Below are 18,085 nucleotides of genomic sequence, written 5' to 3'. Positions count from 1 at the left end.
CACACTAACAGGTGGAATATTCTTGTGACCCCTCATCACAACAACAAATCAGCTGTAGCTTTAACCCCTTCCCCGCTCATGACGGAACCGTTCCGTCATGAGCCACGGTTGCCGTGTGCTCATGACGGAACGGTTCCGCCATGCCACGACTGTTGGCGGCCGCTCCGCCCACGCGGCGCTGTTTCCCCGCCTGTGCGGGGGGACAACGCAACTGGGCGGAGTCATGACGGAACCGTTCCGTCATGAGCACAGCTCAACCGTGGCTCATGACGGAGCGGCTCCGTCATGAGCACAGCGCCACCACGCTGCCCCCCCGCACCCCCCAGCGCCACGGCGGAATTCCCGCCGCGGCGAAGGGGTTAAAAACAAAGATCTTCTCCATGGCCATTTATCAATAATGAACCTTTAAATGTGAGTTAAATTATCATCTTCAGCCATGCCTTTCATTCACTTATTCTTGTCAACATATTTCCAGCCATATCAAAGGTATCATTGACGGAAGCCACAACATAGTAAATCAAAAACAAAGACACAATTATAAGTATTTGCAGCAAGCAATCTGCGCTGCAATTGTTCTTTCCAGAAACATACTCTATATCAAAATTGGATTCAAATAACTGTGATAAGAGTCCAAAGCAAGCTTGAGGGCACATTTCCAATACCATGCTTGGAAAGAAGAAAAATAAGCGGGTTGTGTTCAGTTATAAGAACAAAGTGCCTACCCCAAAGGAAAGTTTTAAAGTTTTTCAATCACACGCATGCCTCCCAAGATCTCATTTGAATGGTGGAATACCTTTGTGAGATAAAATTCTGCGGGCAAAGGTGACAATATTAAAACATTGAACTTGCCCATCAACACATTGTTAGTACAGCACCAGGACATATAGCACTGGCATAACTGTGACTGTGTATTATTTCTTTTGAGAAAAGGTGTTAAAGCAGGGGCATTCACAATTGTGATCTTGATTCAATTAAGGTCAGAAGTCATTTGACTTGTTCTAAAGATTTTTGATTTCAAATCATTTTTATTGAGTTTCAAGAAATAAAAAATAACTAATAAAAATATGATACAATAATCGAAACATAAGAGCGAAAATGAGAAATATTTACAAATCATAATGATAATAATAGTAATAATGATGATAACAATAAGTACAAATCATGAGAAGTACGGAATAAATAAATAAATGGAAAACGACATGTTGCTCAAGTGCATAGCCATGGTAGTCACAGTGAGCCCGCAGTGACGTACAGGTGGACAAACAAGCCCAGTTTACCTACAAGAGTTCAAAAGCAGATATGATATAATACATAGTACAGGTGTGTCAAGCAGGTACATTTTTCACAGTTGTGGAGGCATGAAATACAATGCAGTGCAGGAGTATCCCTGCAAATGTAGCACAAAATACTCATTACAATTCAATTCAATTAGCTTTATTGCGGTTAAATTTACCATAAAAGCACATAAAAAATACACAGAACAACAAAACAAACAGTCCGTTTCATACTCATTACATTCTGGGGACTTAGGTCGACTTTCACGGGGGATCATATGTGAAGGATGAGGCATCAAGTGACTTCCATTATTTCCTGTGCGATTTACGCCATGGAGAGGTATGAAGTGTGACATTATCTGCTCCGCTAAGGAAAGATAGCCATTCCTGCCACATTCTAACAGAGACTTCTTTGGAATTTTTCCATTTACACAGAATAACTTTACAGGCTAAAGTGAGCATGAGATCTAGCAAATATCGGTCATTCACATTTTTGAACTTAGGGTCCAGAGTACCTAGTATAATGTAGGAAAATTCCTTTGGAGGGGCTATGTTAAAAGTATTGCTTATGCATTCGTAAACCTTATACCAGTATGTTTGTAAGGTAGGGCAATAGAAAAGCATGTGGGCGAGGTTGCCGACGTGAGATTTACAGTTCCAGCATGTCGGGTTCTCACTGAGATTAAGTTTAAAGATTCTCTCGGGTGTCCAGTATGTCCAGTATGTCCTGTTTATTAGCATAAGTTTGGTGACGATATTGGAGATATCTTATTTGAGAAAAGGATGATATGTATTTTTTCCCAATCAAATGGGATATTGCTGCAGTTGGGTTCAGATTCCCATTTCACTTCACATTTTATGTGAGATTTGCGAGGCTTAGGGGAAAGAAGCTTATATATTTTAGAGACGGTGTGTCCTGACTTTAGTAGCTGTGACATCTTTGAGACTATCGACGGATCGGAGGGTTTAATGGAGCGCATTGAGAGGAGAGATTTTAGCTTGAGAAATTTATAAAAATGCATCGGTTTTAGTCCGTGGCGAGCTTGGAGGACGTAAAAAGGTAGTGGTAGGGTCCCTATAAAAAGGTTTTTGACTAGATTTATGCCGTTTTTATACCAGTGTTCCCAATGAAGCGTCCCTCCCTCAATCTTCAGGCTCGGGTTGCACCAGAGAGAGGACAAATTGGACTTATTGATTTTTAGTGTGGATAAGTGTTCCAGCCGTAGTAGGGCTCTCTTAGTATTAAGCAAAATGTATTTTGAGTGGGGGAGATAGGATATATCCATGGTGAGGAGAGCAGGTAGAGGCATATCGTTGATGATTGACCTTTCTATATCTATCCAGACAGGGGTGTAGTCAGTCCAAAAGATTTTAAACAAATTCTTCATGAGCACCCTCATCAAAGCTGTAAGTAAAAAAAAAACTTCCACAAGACTAGAATAAAATGTACTTAACTGAGGAAAAGAGGACAACTGACCTCTGTTCTTGGGTAATTTCTCATTTTGTATAGTCTGGACGAGAGAGTCTTTTGTTCTGATACTCTCCACAGATATGCAATGTTCCGATTAATCTACCTCCTTTCTCTGAAATTTTCACTTATCTATAGATAAAGTCATACCTGTAAATGATAACATGCGAAAAACTTTGCTTTTCCTATTGTTATGGTAATGAAGAGAATTACCAGTGATCAAGATGTCCTCTGGAAATGCCTCAACTCAGTCCATGTCCCTAAACAATGAATACACGAGTCTATGGAATGCAATTGCAGTCAAGGTTAAACTAAACTGCATGGGACAGAAACAAAATTAATCATCAGGGGGTAAGAAACGTAGTGGGATGCATGCAATTTTCTATTAAACAAATCTGATGGTAGCCTCCCGCATGTCCAGTGTGGAAAAATATTTGTCATGACTCTATTTAGCAAACCGCTCTTGAAGTTTTAGGAGGAGATGGCAAAATTAGCTTAATCAAAGAATGGAAATCTGCACACAGCCTCAAAATTCCTGATGTTTTTAAGACATGAATTTTAGGCGCAACCCACTTTTGCGGATCAGTGGGTTCTATAACACCATGTTCACATAACTCCTTTAAAGGTTGGACAAGTCCCCCGTAATGCTAAAACAGGCTTTATGCTTTTTATTTTTGACAGGTATTTTATTATTCTTGAGTTAGATTTCATGTCAGGAATAGTCAACCTTTTCTAATTTGCACTTGAATAAATCCTTGTGTCCAAAAAGCGTGTTCAGTGTTAGCTGAGGATCCATCAACCTAAGAAATAGGGTTGGCCAATCCTTGTCAAAGATTTATTCCAAGATTGCCATTATAATGCCATCACAAGACAAGTTGAGCCTTTTTAGTTATGTAATCTTTTTCTAAGGTTAAACAAATTGTGTAAATTGCGATTCTCCTATTAACATGACCAGAGAATCTGGATTTCATTAAAGACACGGAGGCTAACATTATGCTTACACTTTTAATTGCGTCACCAAGCAGCCGCATACATCACAAAGGAAGTATTCCAAATAGAACATTAACAACAATAAAAGGCATGAGCCCACAGTATACTGCCTCTTTTAAATAGCGAGAAAACAAACAAGATAAGTTCATTAAAATCCTTGTAATTGAAGAAAACGTCTTGAAATTGAAGAAAACGTCTTGTTGAAACGTAGGACGTCGAAGAAGGAAGGACACCGAAGATGGAGAAGAAGAAAAAACTCTAATCCAAAATTCTTAGAGAGCATCTGCAAAGAGAGAAAATAAGTGCAAGTAAAACCAGAGCAAGAGGCTGATGTCCAAGAAAAAAAGTATAAGAGCATGAAATATGTCAATTCAACAATATCAAGACAAATCAACAATATCCAAAGAAATGGATAATAAACAATAAATCAATTACAATAGATGCATAACAACCTCCAAAGGGAAAGAGGAGGGGGGGATAATGTTAGCCTCCGTGTCTTTAATGAAATCCAGATTCTCTGGTCATGTTAATAGGAGAATCGCAATTTCATTACAAGACCGGAGGCTACCATTATGCTTGTTGGTAGCTTTGTAAAACTACATCAGACACATGCGAAACAGGTTTACAATAGTGGTGAGCAAAGGTCCGAGCATTAGACCAATCAGCAGCCTTGAGGATATCATCCAACTTACCTCCAGACCAGAAAGACTTACTGGCCATAGCGCCTCTGATAGAGTGTGGTTTAAAAATATTAAGGTCGATACCTGCCAGGTTTAACACAATCCTAACCCATCTAGAGATAGAACTAGAAGAAACAGGTTTGTGTGGTCTTACGAAAGAAATGAGCAACTGTGTCGCATTAAGAGGTCGAAGAGAATTCATTCTAGAATCGTATTCTTTCATACAATCAACCACACAGAGTTTGGGATAATCATCAAAACGAGGATAAAAGATAGAATTGGACATGGTCTTTGTTCTTCTGAAGAGTTCAAAGTTAACTCCAAACATGGTATAGGATCTATTAGATATCTCCAAAGCTTTGACATCAGAGACTCTACGACAGGAAATTAAGCAAAGTAAGGTAGCCAGTTTAATAGAAAGTTTTTTATTGTCTAAGAGTGAATTAATAGGCCAATTAGAAAAAAGGACAAGGATCAGGTTCACGTCCCAGAGGGATTGATATCTGGGTTTAGGAGGTCTTCTGAGTCTTATACTTTTAAGAACCCTGCAAACAATTGCGTTTTTACCAATAGTTTTACCGTTAATAAGGGAGTGACCAGCGGAGATGGCAGATCTATAACAATTGATAGATCTATAACTAAGGCCTCTCTCAAATTGTTCCACCAGAAAATTGACTATGTCAACGATAGGTGCCTGTACGGAATCCAGATTCCTTTCCAAGCACCAACGAACCCAAGATTTCCAAATGTTGTTGTATCGGTAGTGTGTGCCAGGGGCCCAAGATTCGCCGAGGAGAGTTGAAGCTGTTGACGAAAGTCCTGAGAGATCATTGTATCTCCTGACACTCTCCAGGCAAGAAGGTTCAGTTTCCCTGATTGAACCATGGGGTGAAGATGACCGTCTATGTCTGTAAGAAGGTCCGCAAGGAAGGGAATTAGGAATGGGAAGTCGTAACTCATCTCTAGGGCCGTTGGGAACCAGGCTTGAGAGGGCCAGAAGGGAGTGATTAACACGATTGAGCATTGGTGAAGTCTGACTTTCTGAAGCACTCTTTGAATCATGGAAAAGGGGGGAAAGGCGTAGCTGTTTCTGCCTTGCCAAGGTTGGAGGAAGGCATTCACTGCCAGAGCACCCGGGTCTGGCATCCAACTGTAATAATTCACGATTTGGAAGGTTAGTCTGCTGGCAAAGAGGTCTAAGTCTAGAGGTCCCCAGTAGAAGTTGAGGGTATTGAAAACGGAGACGTTGAGTTTCCAATCGCTGAAGTCCAGAAGGAATCTTGAGTTCCAGTCTGCCGATACATTGGATTTGCCTGGGAGATATTCGGCTCTTAAGGCGATTTTGTGTTCCAAGCAGAACATCCAAAGTTTCTTGGCAAGATTGGAGAGGTCGGCAGATTTGGTTCCACCTAGCCGGTTTATGTAGGCGACAAATTGTGTAAATCAGGAATCCAACCATTGGAATCAAATTTCCGGAATAGGAACTTGTTCTTACATCAGCATCATCTAATGTTAGATCACCCCATTTTTCTTTAAATAACAGCTTATCAACAGTATGAAGAGAATCAGAGTTAACTCAAACTTCTAGGTTATCTATTTAAATGCAACAAAGTGAAGAAAAACATGGCTCTTCATCAATGCCATGTTAATATTTATGAACTGTCAAAGTTTTCCATTGTCCAAACTATCCAAATGTGAAATCACTAAGATTACTTTGACTTTGGAATACAATTGAACTTCGTCAAAATCCTGAACAAGGTTTATCTCTTTGGAGGAGGAATTGTATATACTACCAAAATGACCCAGTTTATAGCTGTTTAACTTTGGCATGACAAGATTTGTAATTGGCAGAATGCGGATATCAGCCAGGATAAAACAGCTGGGATTCAAACTACCTCCAAAAGTAGCTTAATCTTTGTTTTTGAACTTAATTACTTCTTCTGAAGTCTTCTAGAAAACAAAAGACAAATGTCTGAGCCAGATGAGATTTATACAATTCCTCGACTAAGCACTTTGAAATTTACACACTCTTAATAATATCCACAGTTTCTTTCAGAGTGTGTTTCTATGAGTAATTGTCCTTTATTTATTTTAAATTAAAGCAAAGAACAACAATCTGGTCTTTAAAGTACCATTAAACTCACATTGGGAAGCCAGCATTCTCAGAGATCCGAATAGGAGTGGATATGTTTGTTTGGAAATTGAACACTGGTGTAAAACTTATGTCTCTCTACAACAACGTGAGGCTCATCAATAAAGTGTGCTTTAAGTCTGTAAATTGCTTCTGGGTACTCATTAAAATCACCTGCAGCTAATCCCTGAGGACTAGGTGAAAACAGTAAATATTCACACATTTTTTCAATCTCCATTCCAAGAAGTTTTAAAAGTAAAGCCTTTTTCTGTCATAATCCAATGTTTTCCCACCAAGGCCTCTAAATAATTATTAATTAACTTGAACTCGGAGTCTCATTTCATTAGGGGTTCACCAGGTAAGTCACGAAATAAAGAAAAGAGAAATATTGAACTGCATTATAACCAAAAGTGTACAGAAAATGGAATCAAGAAGTTGGAACACTGGCTGCAATACCGACATTACCCACAATGTGGCGCTAGAGTATAACATATTAATAACACAAATTCACGGACAAATATAGAGACACACTGGAAACAAAGATGGCACAACCCAAAAAAATATACATATACAATAATAACCAGTAATTCAGCAGGGCGGAGTTGAAGATAACGTAAAAATAAATGAACAGAGCAGCAAGATCCTGACAAGAAACTGTGATCATGCGGCTGCGGACGTTGCACTTTTCAGCGTTGTTTCTATTGCGGAAAGAAGTTGTAAAGAGGTAGAGGTGTCTGAAAGGGCTGTGGACTGGCGATTGTTGCCAAATGTCTCAAAAGAGCTAAGGAAATATGAAAGATATGCTCTTTATTGCAGCCCCCAGCCTGTGGCTCCATGTCATCAGCTACAAACCAAGTTCATTAACATCTTGACCCAATATAAAAAAGACATCTTGAGGGCTAAAACCACCTATTTCTCCGCCAAAATCCTTGCAGCAGAAAACCAGTCGAAGGAAATGTTTTCGATCGTGCACAATTTGGCGTTTTCAGACAGAACAACTCTAAAGCCCGCCCCTTCCAAAGAACTCTGTCACTCCCTCAATAACTATTTCATTCAGAAAATAGCTACCATCAAAGCCAACATCCCTCCCCCTTCCCCCACCTTTGTGGACCCCCAGTGTCCCCCTCCCAAGGGAGAACTCACTACCCTTCCCCCTCTTACTAAGGAAACCTTGACATCCATAATTCCCCTTGTCAAATCCGGCTCCCCACTAGACCCCTGTCCGGCCCATATTCTCCGTCACATCTTTATCACATGCCCAGACCCTCCCCTGCAACTCCTCAATAGCTCCCTCTCGCAAGGCGTAGTACCGAACCCACTAAAATCTGCGGTCATTGTACCCATCCTTAAAAAGCCAGGCGCGGACCCTTCAATTCCTGCCAACTTCCGCCCCATCTCCCTCCTGCCATTTCTGGCAAAGGTGCTCAATCAATCAATCAATCAATCAATCATGGAATTTATATAGCGCACTACTCACCCGGAAGGGTCTCAAGGCCCTTGGGGGAGGGGGTCTGCTACTGCTCGAACAGCCAGGTCTTGAGCTGTTTCCTGAAGGCGAGGTGGTCCTGGGTCAGCCGCAGGTGGACGGGCAGGGAGTTCCATGTCTTGGCCGCCAGGTAGGAGAAGGATCTTCCTCCGGCGGTGGCTCTCTGGACGCGAGGGACGACGGCGAGGGCGAGATTCGCGGATCGTAGCTGGCGGGTGGGCGTGTAGAAGGTCAGGCGGTCATTGAGGTATCTTGGGCCCAGGTCGTGGAGGGATTTGTGTGCGTGGGTGAGGAGTCTGAACGTGATCCTTTTGTTGACCGGGAGCCAGTGCAGGCCTCTCAGGTGGCTCGAGATGTGGCTGCGTCGTGGGACGTCCAGGATGAGTCGGGCGGAGGCGTTCTGGATACCCTGAAGTCTCTTCTGAAGCTTGGCTGTTGTACCGGCGTAGAGGGTGTTTCCGTAGTCTAGTCTGCTGGTGACGAGGGCCTGGGTGACCGTCTTCCTGGTCTCGGACGGGATCCATCGGAAGATCTTGCGGAGCATGCGGAGGGTGTGGAAGCAAGATGAGGGGACGGCGTTGACTTGTAACCAGCGCTCTGAGCTCTTTTGTGGAAAAGCACGGAGCCCTTGCCCCTCGCCAGGCCGGGTTCCGCCCGGCACACTCTACGGAGTCCGTAGTCCTTTCGGTCCTGGACAACCTCAGGGAGGGCATGGATACTAACCAGCCCCAGGCCTTGGTGCTCCTTGACCTCTCAGCCGCTTTTGACACGGTGGATCATACCATCTTGCTTTCCCGTGTCAAGGCGGCTGGGATCGGGGGCACCGCTCTGGTCTGGCTATCCTCCTTCCTGAGTGACCGCACCCAGGCTGTCCGCCTGGGTGACTTCACTGCGGACGCCCGGAGAGTTCAATGCGGGGTTCCACAAGGTTCCTCCCTTTCCCCTCTTTTGTTTAATCTTTATATTGCCCCTCTTATCTTTTCTCTGCAACAAATGGAGGTTGCCGTATTTAATTATGCGGATGACCTCCAGCTAGTCTTCAATCTGTCTTCTTCCTCCTCTTCTGTTCTAAATTTCCAATCTATTATGCTCCATATCCGGGACTGGATGAACCACAACCACTTGAAGCTCAACCCAGACAAGACTGAGCTGGTGTTGACAGGTGGTTCATCCAGCCCCTGGTCCTCCCTATACTGGCCCCCTTCTCTTGGCCTCTCACCTATCCCCTCTACCTCAGTCAAAACACTAGGCATAAAACTCAACTCTCAACTCACTCTTCACTCTCAGGTCAGCTCTGTGGTTTCTTCCTCTTTTCTATCACTGCGCACTATACGCAAGGTGTCCCGTTTTTTTTCCTTTACTGCCCTCAAACTGATCATCTTGGCCATGGTGGTTTCCCGCCTGGATTATGGCAACGCCCTATATGCAGGTATTCCTGCATATAGTCTACGGCGTCTGCAACAGATTCAAAACCAGGCGGCCCGCCTGGTCTTTAATCTCCCGAAATTTCACCACACTACCCGCCTCCTGAAATCCCTACACTGGCTTCCTGTTCGTGCCCGGGTCCAGTTTAAGCTCGCTTCCATCATCTTTCAGGCTCGACTGGGCTCGGCACCGGCTTTTATCTCTTCTGAGATTACCCCTTACGTTCCCGCCAGGGAACTTCGCTCATCCACCCAGTCCCTTCTCACTATCCCACATTATCGGAGAAAGAAATGGGGAGGCTCGAAATTTGCGACCCTTGCCCCGCTCCTCTGGAATTCTCTTCCTCTTGAACTCCGAACCCTCACTTTGTACTCGGAATTTCGGAAACATCTTAAGGCTCATTTGTTTATAAAGTCCTTTAATTAACCTTCCTGTAGCTTTCTCTTGGTTTTCGGCACCGGTCCTCTGTTAGTTGCAGCGCCAAGAAACCGCTGGTGTATGTGCGCTTTAAAAATAATTTAAATTCAAATTCAATGGCTGAGCAATGGAATCTTCAGAAATACAGGGCAACAGGAAGTGACCTGGGGGAACACTAAGGAAAGAAACCCTGTGGATTAAATCAAGCAGTCAAAATACAATATGAGCCAGCCCTGCCAAGTATCACGCATCAGGTGTTAGACTAACGCATTTCAGTGTGGTGGTCCGCAGCACCGCACTGAAATGCATTGTCACGCATATAGCGCCTCCTCAGCTTTCAAGCCAAAGCGCTGCTTAAGTACCTGGTAGACAGTGACAATTTGGTATTATCACTCCGGCAGCGCGCGTTGCTGTAGCAGGCTTGGGGGCTGGCTGAGACAGTGTGCTCTGGGGGTTGGCAACAATCACGGCCGCAGCACTGCAGAGTTACTGACCTCAAGACAAGGTCACGTCGTGGCTGAGTATGATCGGGGTTTTGTTTTAATTTGCACAATCAACATCCTGACTTGAGTCCAGATGGGGCCACATTTGCAGCTGCTAGCACAGCCCCCATCTGAGCTTGCACCACACATCCCACCGACCTGCGCATGCAAGATCCGGTCGGAGGACCTGTGTGGCCGCTGCGGCAGAGTGGTGGCGCAGCTATGAGTGGAATCACAGTCCTGGACCGCAGAGCTGCTCAGGCTTGCGGGCCGGACATAACAGCGCTCGCTGAAAGTAAGTGCCACGACTTTATAGTAAACAAGGCTGAGTCCAGGGCCTCTGGCTCTCAGCTTTCCCCTGCTGCACTGCCTGAGGGCCCAGCCATCCTAACAGTGCACGGGGGAGGGGTGCTGATGTTTCCAGCCATGACACGAGTGTGTGCGCATGCCAGCCATGGGTATAAAGATGACTGGGCGCTGCTTTGAGAGTCTTATGGTAATTAAACTTACCCTTCCAGCCAGCAGCCTGCCGTAGTCAGCAGCACCTACTTTGTGTTGACATGAGTGAGTCTGCCATAACCGAACAAAATTAGTGACTTAAGCGAGGGATTTCTGCAGATCACCATGACAAGGCCTTCCCCGGCCAGTATGTGCTCAGATAAAGTACAGCAGAGTCGAAGAGACAGTGCGAGAAGTACATCCCTCTTTCTACTAATGTTAGTCACTAGACTCCTAAGCCTCCGTGTTCATGCCGATTCAATATCCATGCCACGCATTAAATGAAAAGGAAACGCGTCAGTGATTTATACTGCAAAAAATACGTCACAGAAAGTTATGCAGAGCAGTTGAATGTTAAAACCAGGTTGCTGCTGACAAAGTTTAGAAAGACAAGGAATCAATTATCATTGTATGATAAAATGATGAGCTACATTCCCTAAGCGCTAGTGTCCAAAGTAAATTCATCACCCTATCAATCATGTATTGTACATGTTAGCTTGTGGTTCTATCCAGTATGATTAAGAATAGTTGTGCTACTTCAGTACCAGTAAATTGCAGTTTATTTTGTTGTTAATTTTAGTTCTATATTTCCCAGAACATTCTCAATATGTGTCAAATTTCTATAAGGTTTCTGAACTCCCACAACTCTTAACAGTAGTATTAACTGAGCTGTCTTCACACTTTCTGGTTTAAACTTTAGTGGCAGGATGTAGTGTCCCAACATAAAACATATAGCAGTGCTAAAGCACAGGCCCTTGCAATTACACCACAGGTCGGTTCTGCTCTGGCACATGCAGGCATGCCTGTACTCGCGCCATTGTTCCCATTCATCAGTAAACTCACTTGCACGTGCACTCAAAACCACTGGTATACTTACACCAGCTACTTCACTGCCACATGCACAAGTAGCCTTCCTCGCACCTGCGATGGAAGTTGAAAAGTAATGCACCTCACCCACGCTACTGGTACTTGCACCAGTAAGCTCGCTCTCACCTTCCTCACACCTTCACTGTCACTTGTACCAGCACCTGTACTGGCGCTTTCACTCTCACATACCCTCACACTTGGGCTGGCATTATTAGTCTTTCTCATAGCAGCACTGACATCTGCTCTAGTACTAGCATTCACACCTGCACTCCTACTTGCACTCACAGCTTCTGACACTTGCACTAGTAATATCTAGTTACTGCTAGATTATTTGTATAAAATGAATTGGTGGCTTCATGCAGCATCTCAGTCTCCCACAGCCGCGCTCACTGCAGAGTAATGCAGGACGGTGATTCCTAACACTCAAAGAGCAAAACGATCTCTAAGGAGACTCCTGCTAACGTATGGGGAACTTTTATACTGTCAAAGTTTAAATTGGTGAGCAAACCTAATTGTTTTGCTCTGATTGTGAAGTGAATGCATAAAGGAGAATAGAAGAATTGTGGCATATGGGTGTGTGTCTTTCAGTTGGGAACAAAGCAGGAGCACGGGGTAATCTTTGATTCCATCAACTACAATTGTCTTGCAAATTAATTTCAGAATTGCAAAGTCTGTGTAAAACCAGCCCTGTCAAGAACATGCATCATGTGTTACAGTGGCTGAGCTGAGCTCTGCATTGCAATCGCTGTCTGCAGTTTGCACAAAGTTGACTTCAGCGTCAGCGAGGCTGGCTCAGGCTCCACACGGGGACCTCTCTCATCTTAGTGCCCTTCAATTTCTAGTGCTATGCAACAGTTTTAATATCTTCTGAGAGTTTCTTGTTGTTCAAATGGGTGTAATTTCTGATATTTAAATGTTTCCTACATCTTCATTGCTTGATTTTGCTCCTGAAAAAGTGTCACTCATAGTTCTTGAATGTCACTCATAATTACACCAAACTTATGAAAATGTCACACATGAGCAATCTGAAACCTTGGCAGCTATGTATGAACATGAAAGGTTAATTAATGCTAAACAGGAATCCGTAATAAAATGAAATATAATAAATCCATACTATTATTAACAATAAAGACATTATATGAATCTGTTGGAAGCGAGTATAAATAAGAAGGAATGTATATCAATATTCTACAGGGTGAACTTACATGGTGTATTTTATACATCAAATAGGCAGTTTTAGAGCTGGCACTAGATAAATATGGCAAACCTGAAAGTCCAACCTCGTCGGCGTTGACCCAGTTTATGATGTGGTAATATTTGCACTTCATAAGGAATGAAATGCCATTGAGTTAATATATCTCCAAGGGTTACACTGATGTACCCCATTAGTGTTGTCCTGCCCCCTTAGATGTTTCTTACGTGATGGTCTGCCTGACAGCCCAACTTCACTTCAGACCGCAAGTACAAACATCTCCCACAGATTAAGGTATGCTTGCCTCCCAGGGATCTCACGGCCACCATAGCAGGAGTATCCTCTATCTGGTCCCACCTCTCCTGAGCCCTGCATTCTTCTGCCTCTGACTGCCTGCATACACGCTCCATTTCTGTAGCTCCGCTCCACTGCCTCCTGGCCCACTCCCAGTTGGTTTGTTAGTTAAAGGGGCAGGAAGTCTCTTTTTAGGTCTTGTCAGAATTTGAATGGGATTCAGTTGTTCCTCAGCACCTTCTCACAAGTGCACCCTATTCAGATGCACGTTTTTTGGCTGCTCACATTTTTACATCATTTTGGCCTCAGAGCGAGATGAAAGTTGCTGCACGCTAGTTGTCCTCTTGGCAAAGCTCCCTTTTAATAAGATGAGGGGCAAATGAATGATCCCGCATTTGAAGACTAAATAATGTGACATGGGTGACTAAGTTATTAGTGAAAGAAAGGAAAAATATTTAGAAATTTAGCATTACCTATTCCCATTATAAAAAAAAATAATCTCTAAACAGTTTGGTATGTTTCATATTATGCACTTATCTCTCTAGAAGGAACTTTATGATTGGAAAAATATATGACTTTCAAAAGAGATTCAGCCAATTTGTGATTCTTCTAAAGTTTGAGTGTTATGTTGAAGCAACTGCTGCTTTGAGAATACTGTTTTTGATGTGAACATGAGCTTGTTAGTAGTTCATTTCTCCCACTTTTCACTTCAGAACCCAGTATCATCATCTGCAGCATCCCCCAACGATCATCCCTCGACCCCACCCTCTTCAACACGTACATGGATCACATGGACTCAACATCATCTCCTACGCAGACGACACCCAACTCATCTTCTCACTGTAAGAAGACGCCTTCAACACCAGACCCAACTTCCACAGATGTATGATGAACGTCACCGTCTAAATGAAGGACAACTGTCTCAAGCTTAACATGGACAACACAGAAGTCCTCATCTATGGGAACACCTCGCCATGGAACAACGCATGGTGGCCTGCGGAACTCGGGCCATCCCCCGCCCCAACAGATCATGCCCTCAACCTCAGCCTCTTCTTAGACAGCAAGCTATCTATGAAGAAACAGGTAAATGCAGTCTCTTCTGCCTCCTTCCACACCCTACGTATGCTCCGCAAGATCTACATGTGGCTCCCAGTCAACACTAGAAGGGCCGTCACGCAGACCCTCGTCACCAGCAGGCTGGACTACAGGGACACACTCTGTGTAGGAATCACTGCACGCCTCCTGAAGAGACTACGGACAAAACAAAACTCAGTGGAAAGACTCATCCTCAGCCGCCCCAGACGGATCCACGTCACATCGTACCACAAGAAGCTACACTGGCTCCCAATCTAGAAGAGATGCCAGTTCAAGATGTTGACCCACACAAACCGGGCCCTACACAACGAAGGACCAGCATACACCAACAAACATATGACCTTCCACCAACCAACCAGACCCTTACTATCTGCCTCGCTCTTACTCAAAGACACCACTTGGGTTTGCCAAAGCAACAGCAGAGGGCGCTCCTTCTCCACCTGGCGGTCAAAGCTTGGAACGACTTTCCCCGTAACTCAGGACCGCACCATTGCTTTAGGAATTCAGAAAAGGACTCAAGACCTTATTTCATCCTTTGACAGTGTTTTTATTCTTCCACTGTTGGAAAATGTCTGGTTCACAAGAACCCTTTTCACATACCACATACCTTTTGGTTCCAAAACAAATAGGTACTTAGTGGTCAATATAATGTGCAATATGTTCAGCTGGTACTGGTTTCTTGCGAAACTCAAAACTAAAAGTCCCAAAACGCAACTAACTGGTTTAAAAGTCAGGACTGACTGAAAGCAACGCCCTTGTCATGGGGCTCTTGTTAGATTTGAGTACCCAGATAGTAGCAGCACCATTGCTTGTACGCAGGTTAAGCCTGCAGAAAAGGAGGGAAAATCAAGATGAAATAATCCTGTTTTAGGAAATGCAAGTGCACAGTTTAACTTGATTCAACTCTTATAACCACCCATTCAAAATTCATAATATTTATGTGTACGCAAATGACCTCCAACTATATGCAGGCATTGTTTTTTAATAATGTTTGCCTGGAACCAGGTCTTTGAGACATTAATAGCCTTCTAAGCCATATAGCATCTTGACAAAGTTAGGAGAGGCATGCCTGTGAGAAGCAGTGAGTATGAGCGACAGAGTTAGAGAGTGTGATAGACAGATCTTTCAAGCACATAGGGGCAGGTGTATGCCCCTAAATTGCATGCGCAAACAGGTTTGCGACCCGTTTGCGAATGCAAAAGGGCCCTGTGCCATGTACAATTCCTAAATAGCGAGTCGCAATTTATTTGCGACTCACTATTTAGGAATTGCGAGTCGCTATTAGGAAGGGGCATTCCCTTCCTAATAGTGTCTGTAATTCAATGTATGAATGTTTTGTGACTGCAATTGCGGTCGCAAAACACTTGCCAATTACCACCCTCTTCAAGAGTCGCAGTCACAATTTGGAAGGGGTCCCCAGGGGACATGGCACTGTCTGTCTAATTTTGAGATGAGGGCAGAATGTTCTTAAAAAACGAAGCCTTCAGGGAGCGCGAGAGGACTGAAATCCCCTCAGGCTCCCTGAAGTCTTTGTTCACAGCCAGAGCTGTGAACAAAGACACATTGGAATGTTGGAGCTCCGGGCTTATACCAGCCATTATAAGCCCGGAGCACTCCATTGTTTTCAATGGAGCTCCCAACATTCCAATGTTCTAATATACATTAAAAAATATTTATACCTGTCGCTCATGCCCTTATTATAGCTTTGAGGGCTTGTAATAGTCTGAACTGTCAGGCTTGTAGGAGTGCGGTGGTTAGTAGTTATGTTGGAACTGTCATTGGCAAGGCTGGAAGGGGCAATAGATGCAGCCTGCAGTGGTCCCCAAAGATGGGTCCTGGAACTTACTTTTTTGCAGATTAAACACTGTTCATAAGCGCAGATAAAACAGATTTTAAAAGTTTGGAAAACTGTGGAAAACACCACTGGGATCCACACAAAAATTCCCCACTGATAACCGAATTCCATAGCATTTGCTCAACCAATAAGTACTTGAAAGGCAACTATAGACCAAAATTGATATTTTTAAGTTTGCTGCAGGTTCAAAGGAAGTAAGGAAAAATAACACTTTTGGTTTCAAAGCGGTACTGACAGATTTGTCTCTTGCCTGTCGCCATTAGGGATTCAGAATAAAGACTGCCAGGAATCTGTTTGCAATTGCTCATGTCAATTACTTTATTTCCCCCCCTTAACTGGAGATAATAGTGTTTAACTAATGGATCTTTCCCTTGTAGGTTCAGAAAAAGAAACACAGTCGTCGAATCACTCTCCAGTCTCGTCTCCAAGCAGTCAGTGGAACAGTTGTCTGAAGGTAAGTCGCCTCTGCCCTGCACAGTCTGTAAACCGGAAAAAGATGTAATTCACGCATGCTCTTCCAAACATGAGGGTCTTATTTCTGCATCCAGGCAAAGCTCAGTTGCATTTCATGTACCTTTGTCTGTCTTAATTGAAGGACTGTTACTGGAGTTACAGGGTACATTTGACCTGAACCTAACACATGCATTTGAAACTTTATATTTCCTTGAATAAGAAACGTGCCTACTTCCTTCAATATTAGGAGAAAATCACTGTAATGCTGTCTAGAGCTCGATGATATTAGAGTTGGGCGCATTTGTTGAAGGTTAATTTCAGTAACCTCCAAAAATTTTTAAAAGCTTCGGAAAGACATCCAATCTTATAAAGTTATCAAAGTTCAAAACTACAGTAAAAAAATACACATACACTTTTTTTTATATCACGTTTGGTTTAACACAAAAAAGACGTTTTTGTGGGGAAAAAAGAGGATCCCACAAAAACGTGTTTGCTGAAAATGTCTCCTGCAGTGAGTTTTAGTGACAGAGACAAAGTTTATGACCTCTCATTTCTGAGCTTTCCATATTATCAAAACTTTCCTAGACTAAACTCTCCATACCTGCTACAAAGCAGTGATACTGTTTTGGTGTAGTTGGGCTACATGGAGAATCTTTCCGTAATGTTAGCTGCCTGGCCATGGTGGTGATCTCTGAACTTGCAGCTCTCATAAACAGACCAATTTAAAATAATTTGCAGAACTGTGAGTCTTTTAGTCAGAAGTAGGCCACCGTTCAGTTGGTGGTTCCTATAAAGCTGTCTACAACTGTATTCCAATTTGAATACATTTTCTATTACAAACCCCTTTTCAGGCAACAGCTTTTCAACCTGAATCATTGAATTTAATTTAATTTATTTTTTAAGATATCAAGAATATTAAGTAGGCCTTTCGTTACAGAAAGTTGAACACAAATGCCTTTGTCCTGGGGTTTTTATTTGCTCGGATCTAAAATGACATAATAAATCATTATTTCCTGGAAATGTAACATTGCTGTATAATTGTTGGGCAAAAAGTTACATAATTTGATTGGTTTCAACCTTTCCATTGTGGCTGTATTGCCAGTTGCTCTGACCATCTGTTACGACACATTTTGACGTGTCCTTCACTGTTCCTTCGCAGTTAGCTCCACATGGCTGATGAATGAAGCTCCTGCTTCCCATTAGCATTACCGTTTGCTAGCCTGTGGTTTTGTTGCACAGTGTCGGGAATGTTAAATGTTCACAATATCTCTGATCAAGTCATGAATTGCACACACTGTAGGAATATGATTGTACAGTGGAACTGGAAGGAGCATGAGGTGTGTAATCAGAGATATCGGCCCTCGGTAGTAATGTTAGTAATTCCGTTGGGGCTAGTAATACAAGTCACTGGGTGCATCTCCATTATGAGATCTACTGAAACTCTATGAATCTGGAATTTTTCACCTAGTCAGTTCACT

The 18,085-nt window shown here is 43.1% G+C and overlaps 1 protein-coding gene across 5 annotated transcripts in view; it reads left to right on the top strand.

Annotated features, from left to right (window-relative positions):
* TTC39B (tetratricopeptide repeat domain 39B) overlaps nt 1-18,085 on the top strand; it is a 513,680-nt gene that overhangs the window by 406,592 nt on the left and 89,003 nt on the right. For all 5 annotated transcript variants that reach the window (XM_085633819.1, XM_085633811.1, XM_085633829.1 and 2 more), the window contains one exon: nt 16,532-16,608. In XM_085633819.1, coding sequence (XP_085489945.1) covers nt 16,532-16,608 — 77 coding nt within the window. The remainder of the gene's footprint in view (nt 1-16,531; nt 16,609-18,085) is intronic.

Source organism: Triturus cristatus, chromosome 2_1 (genome assembly GCF_964204655.1).
Source record: "Triturus cristatus chromosome 2_1, aTriCri1.1, whole genome shotgun sequence".
NCBI classification, from domain to species: Eukaryota; Metazoa; Chordata; class Amphibia; order Caudata; family Salamandridae; genus Triturus; species Triturus cristatus.
Note: the sequence above shows the minus strand (reverse complement) of the source record. Positions and strands in the feature narration are given on the sequence as shown.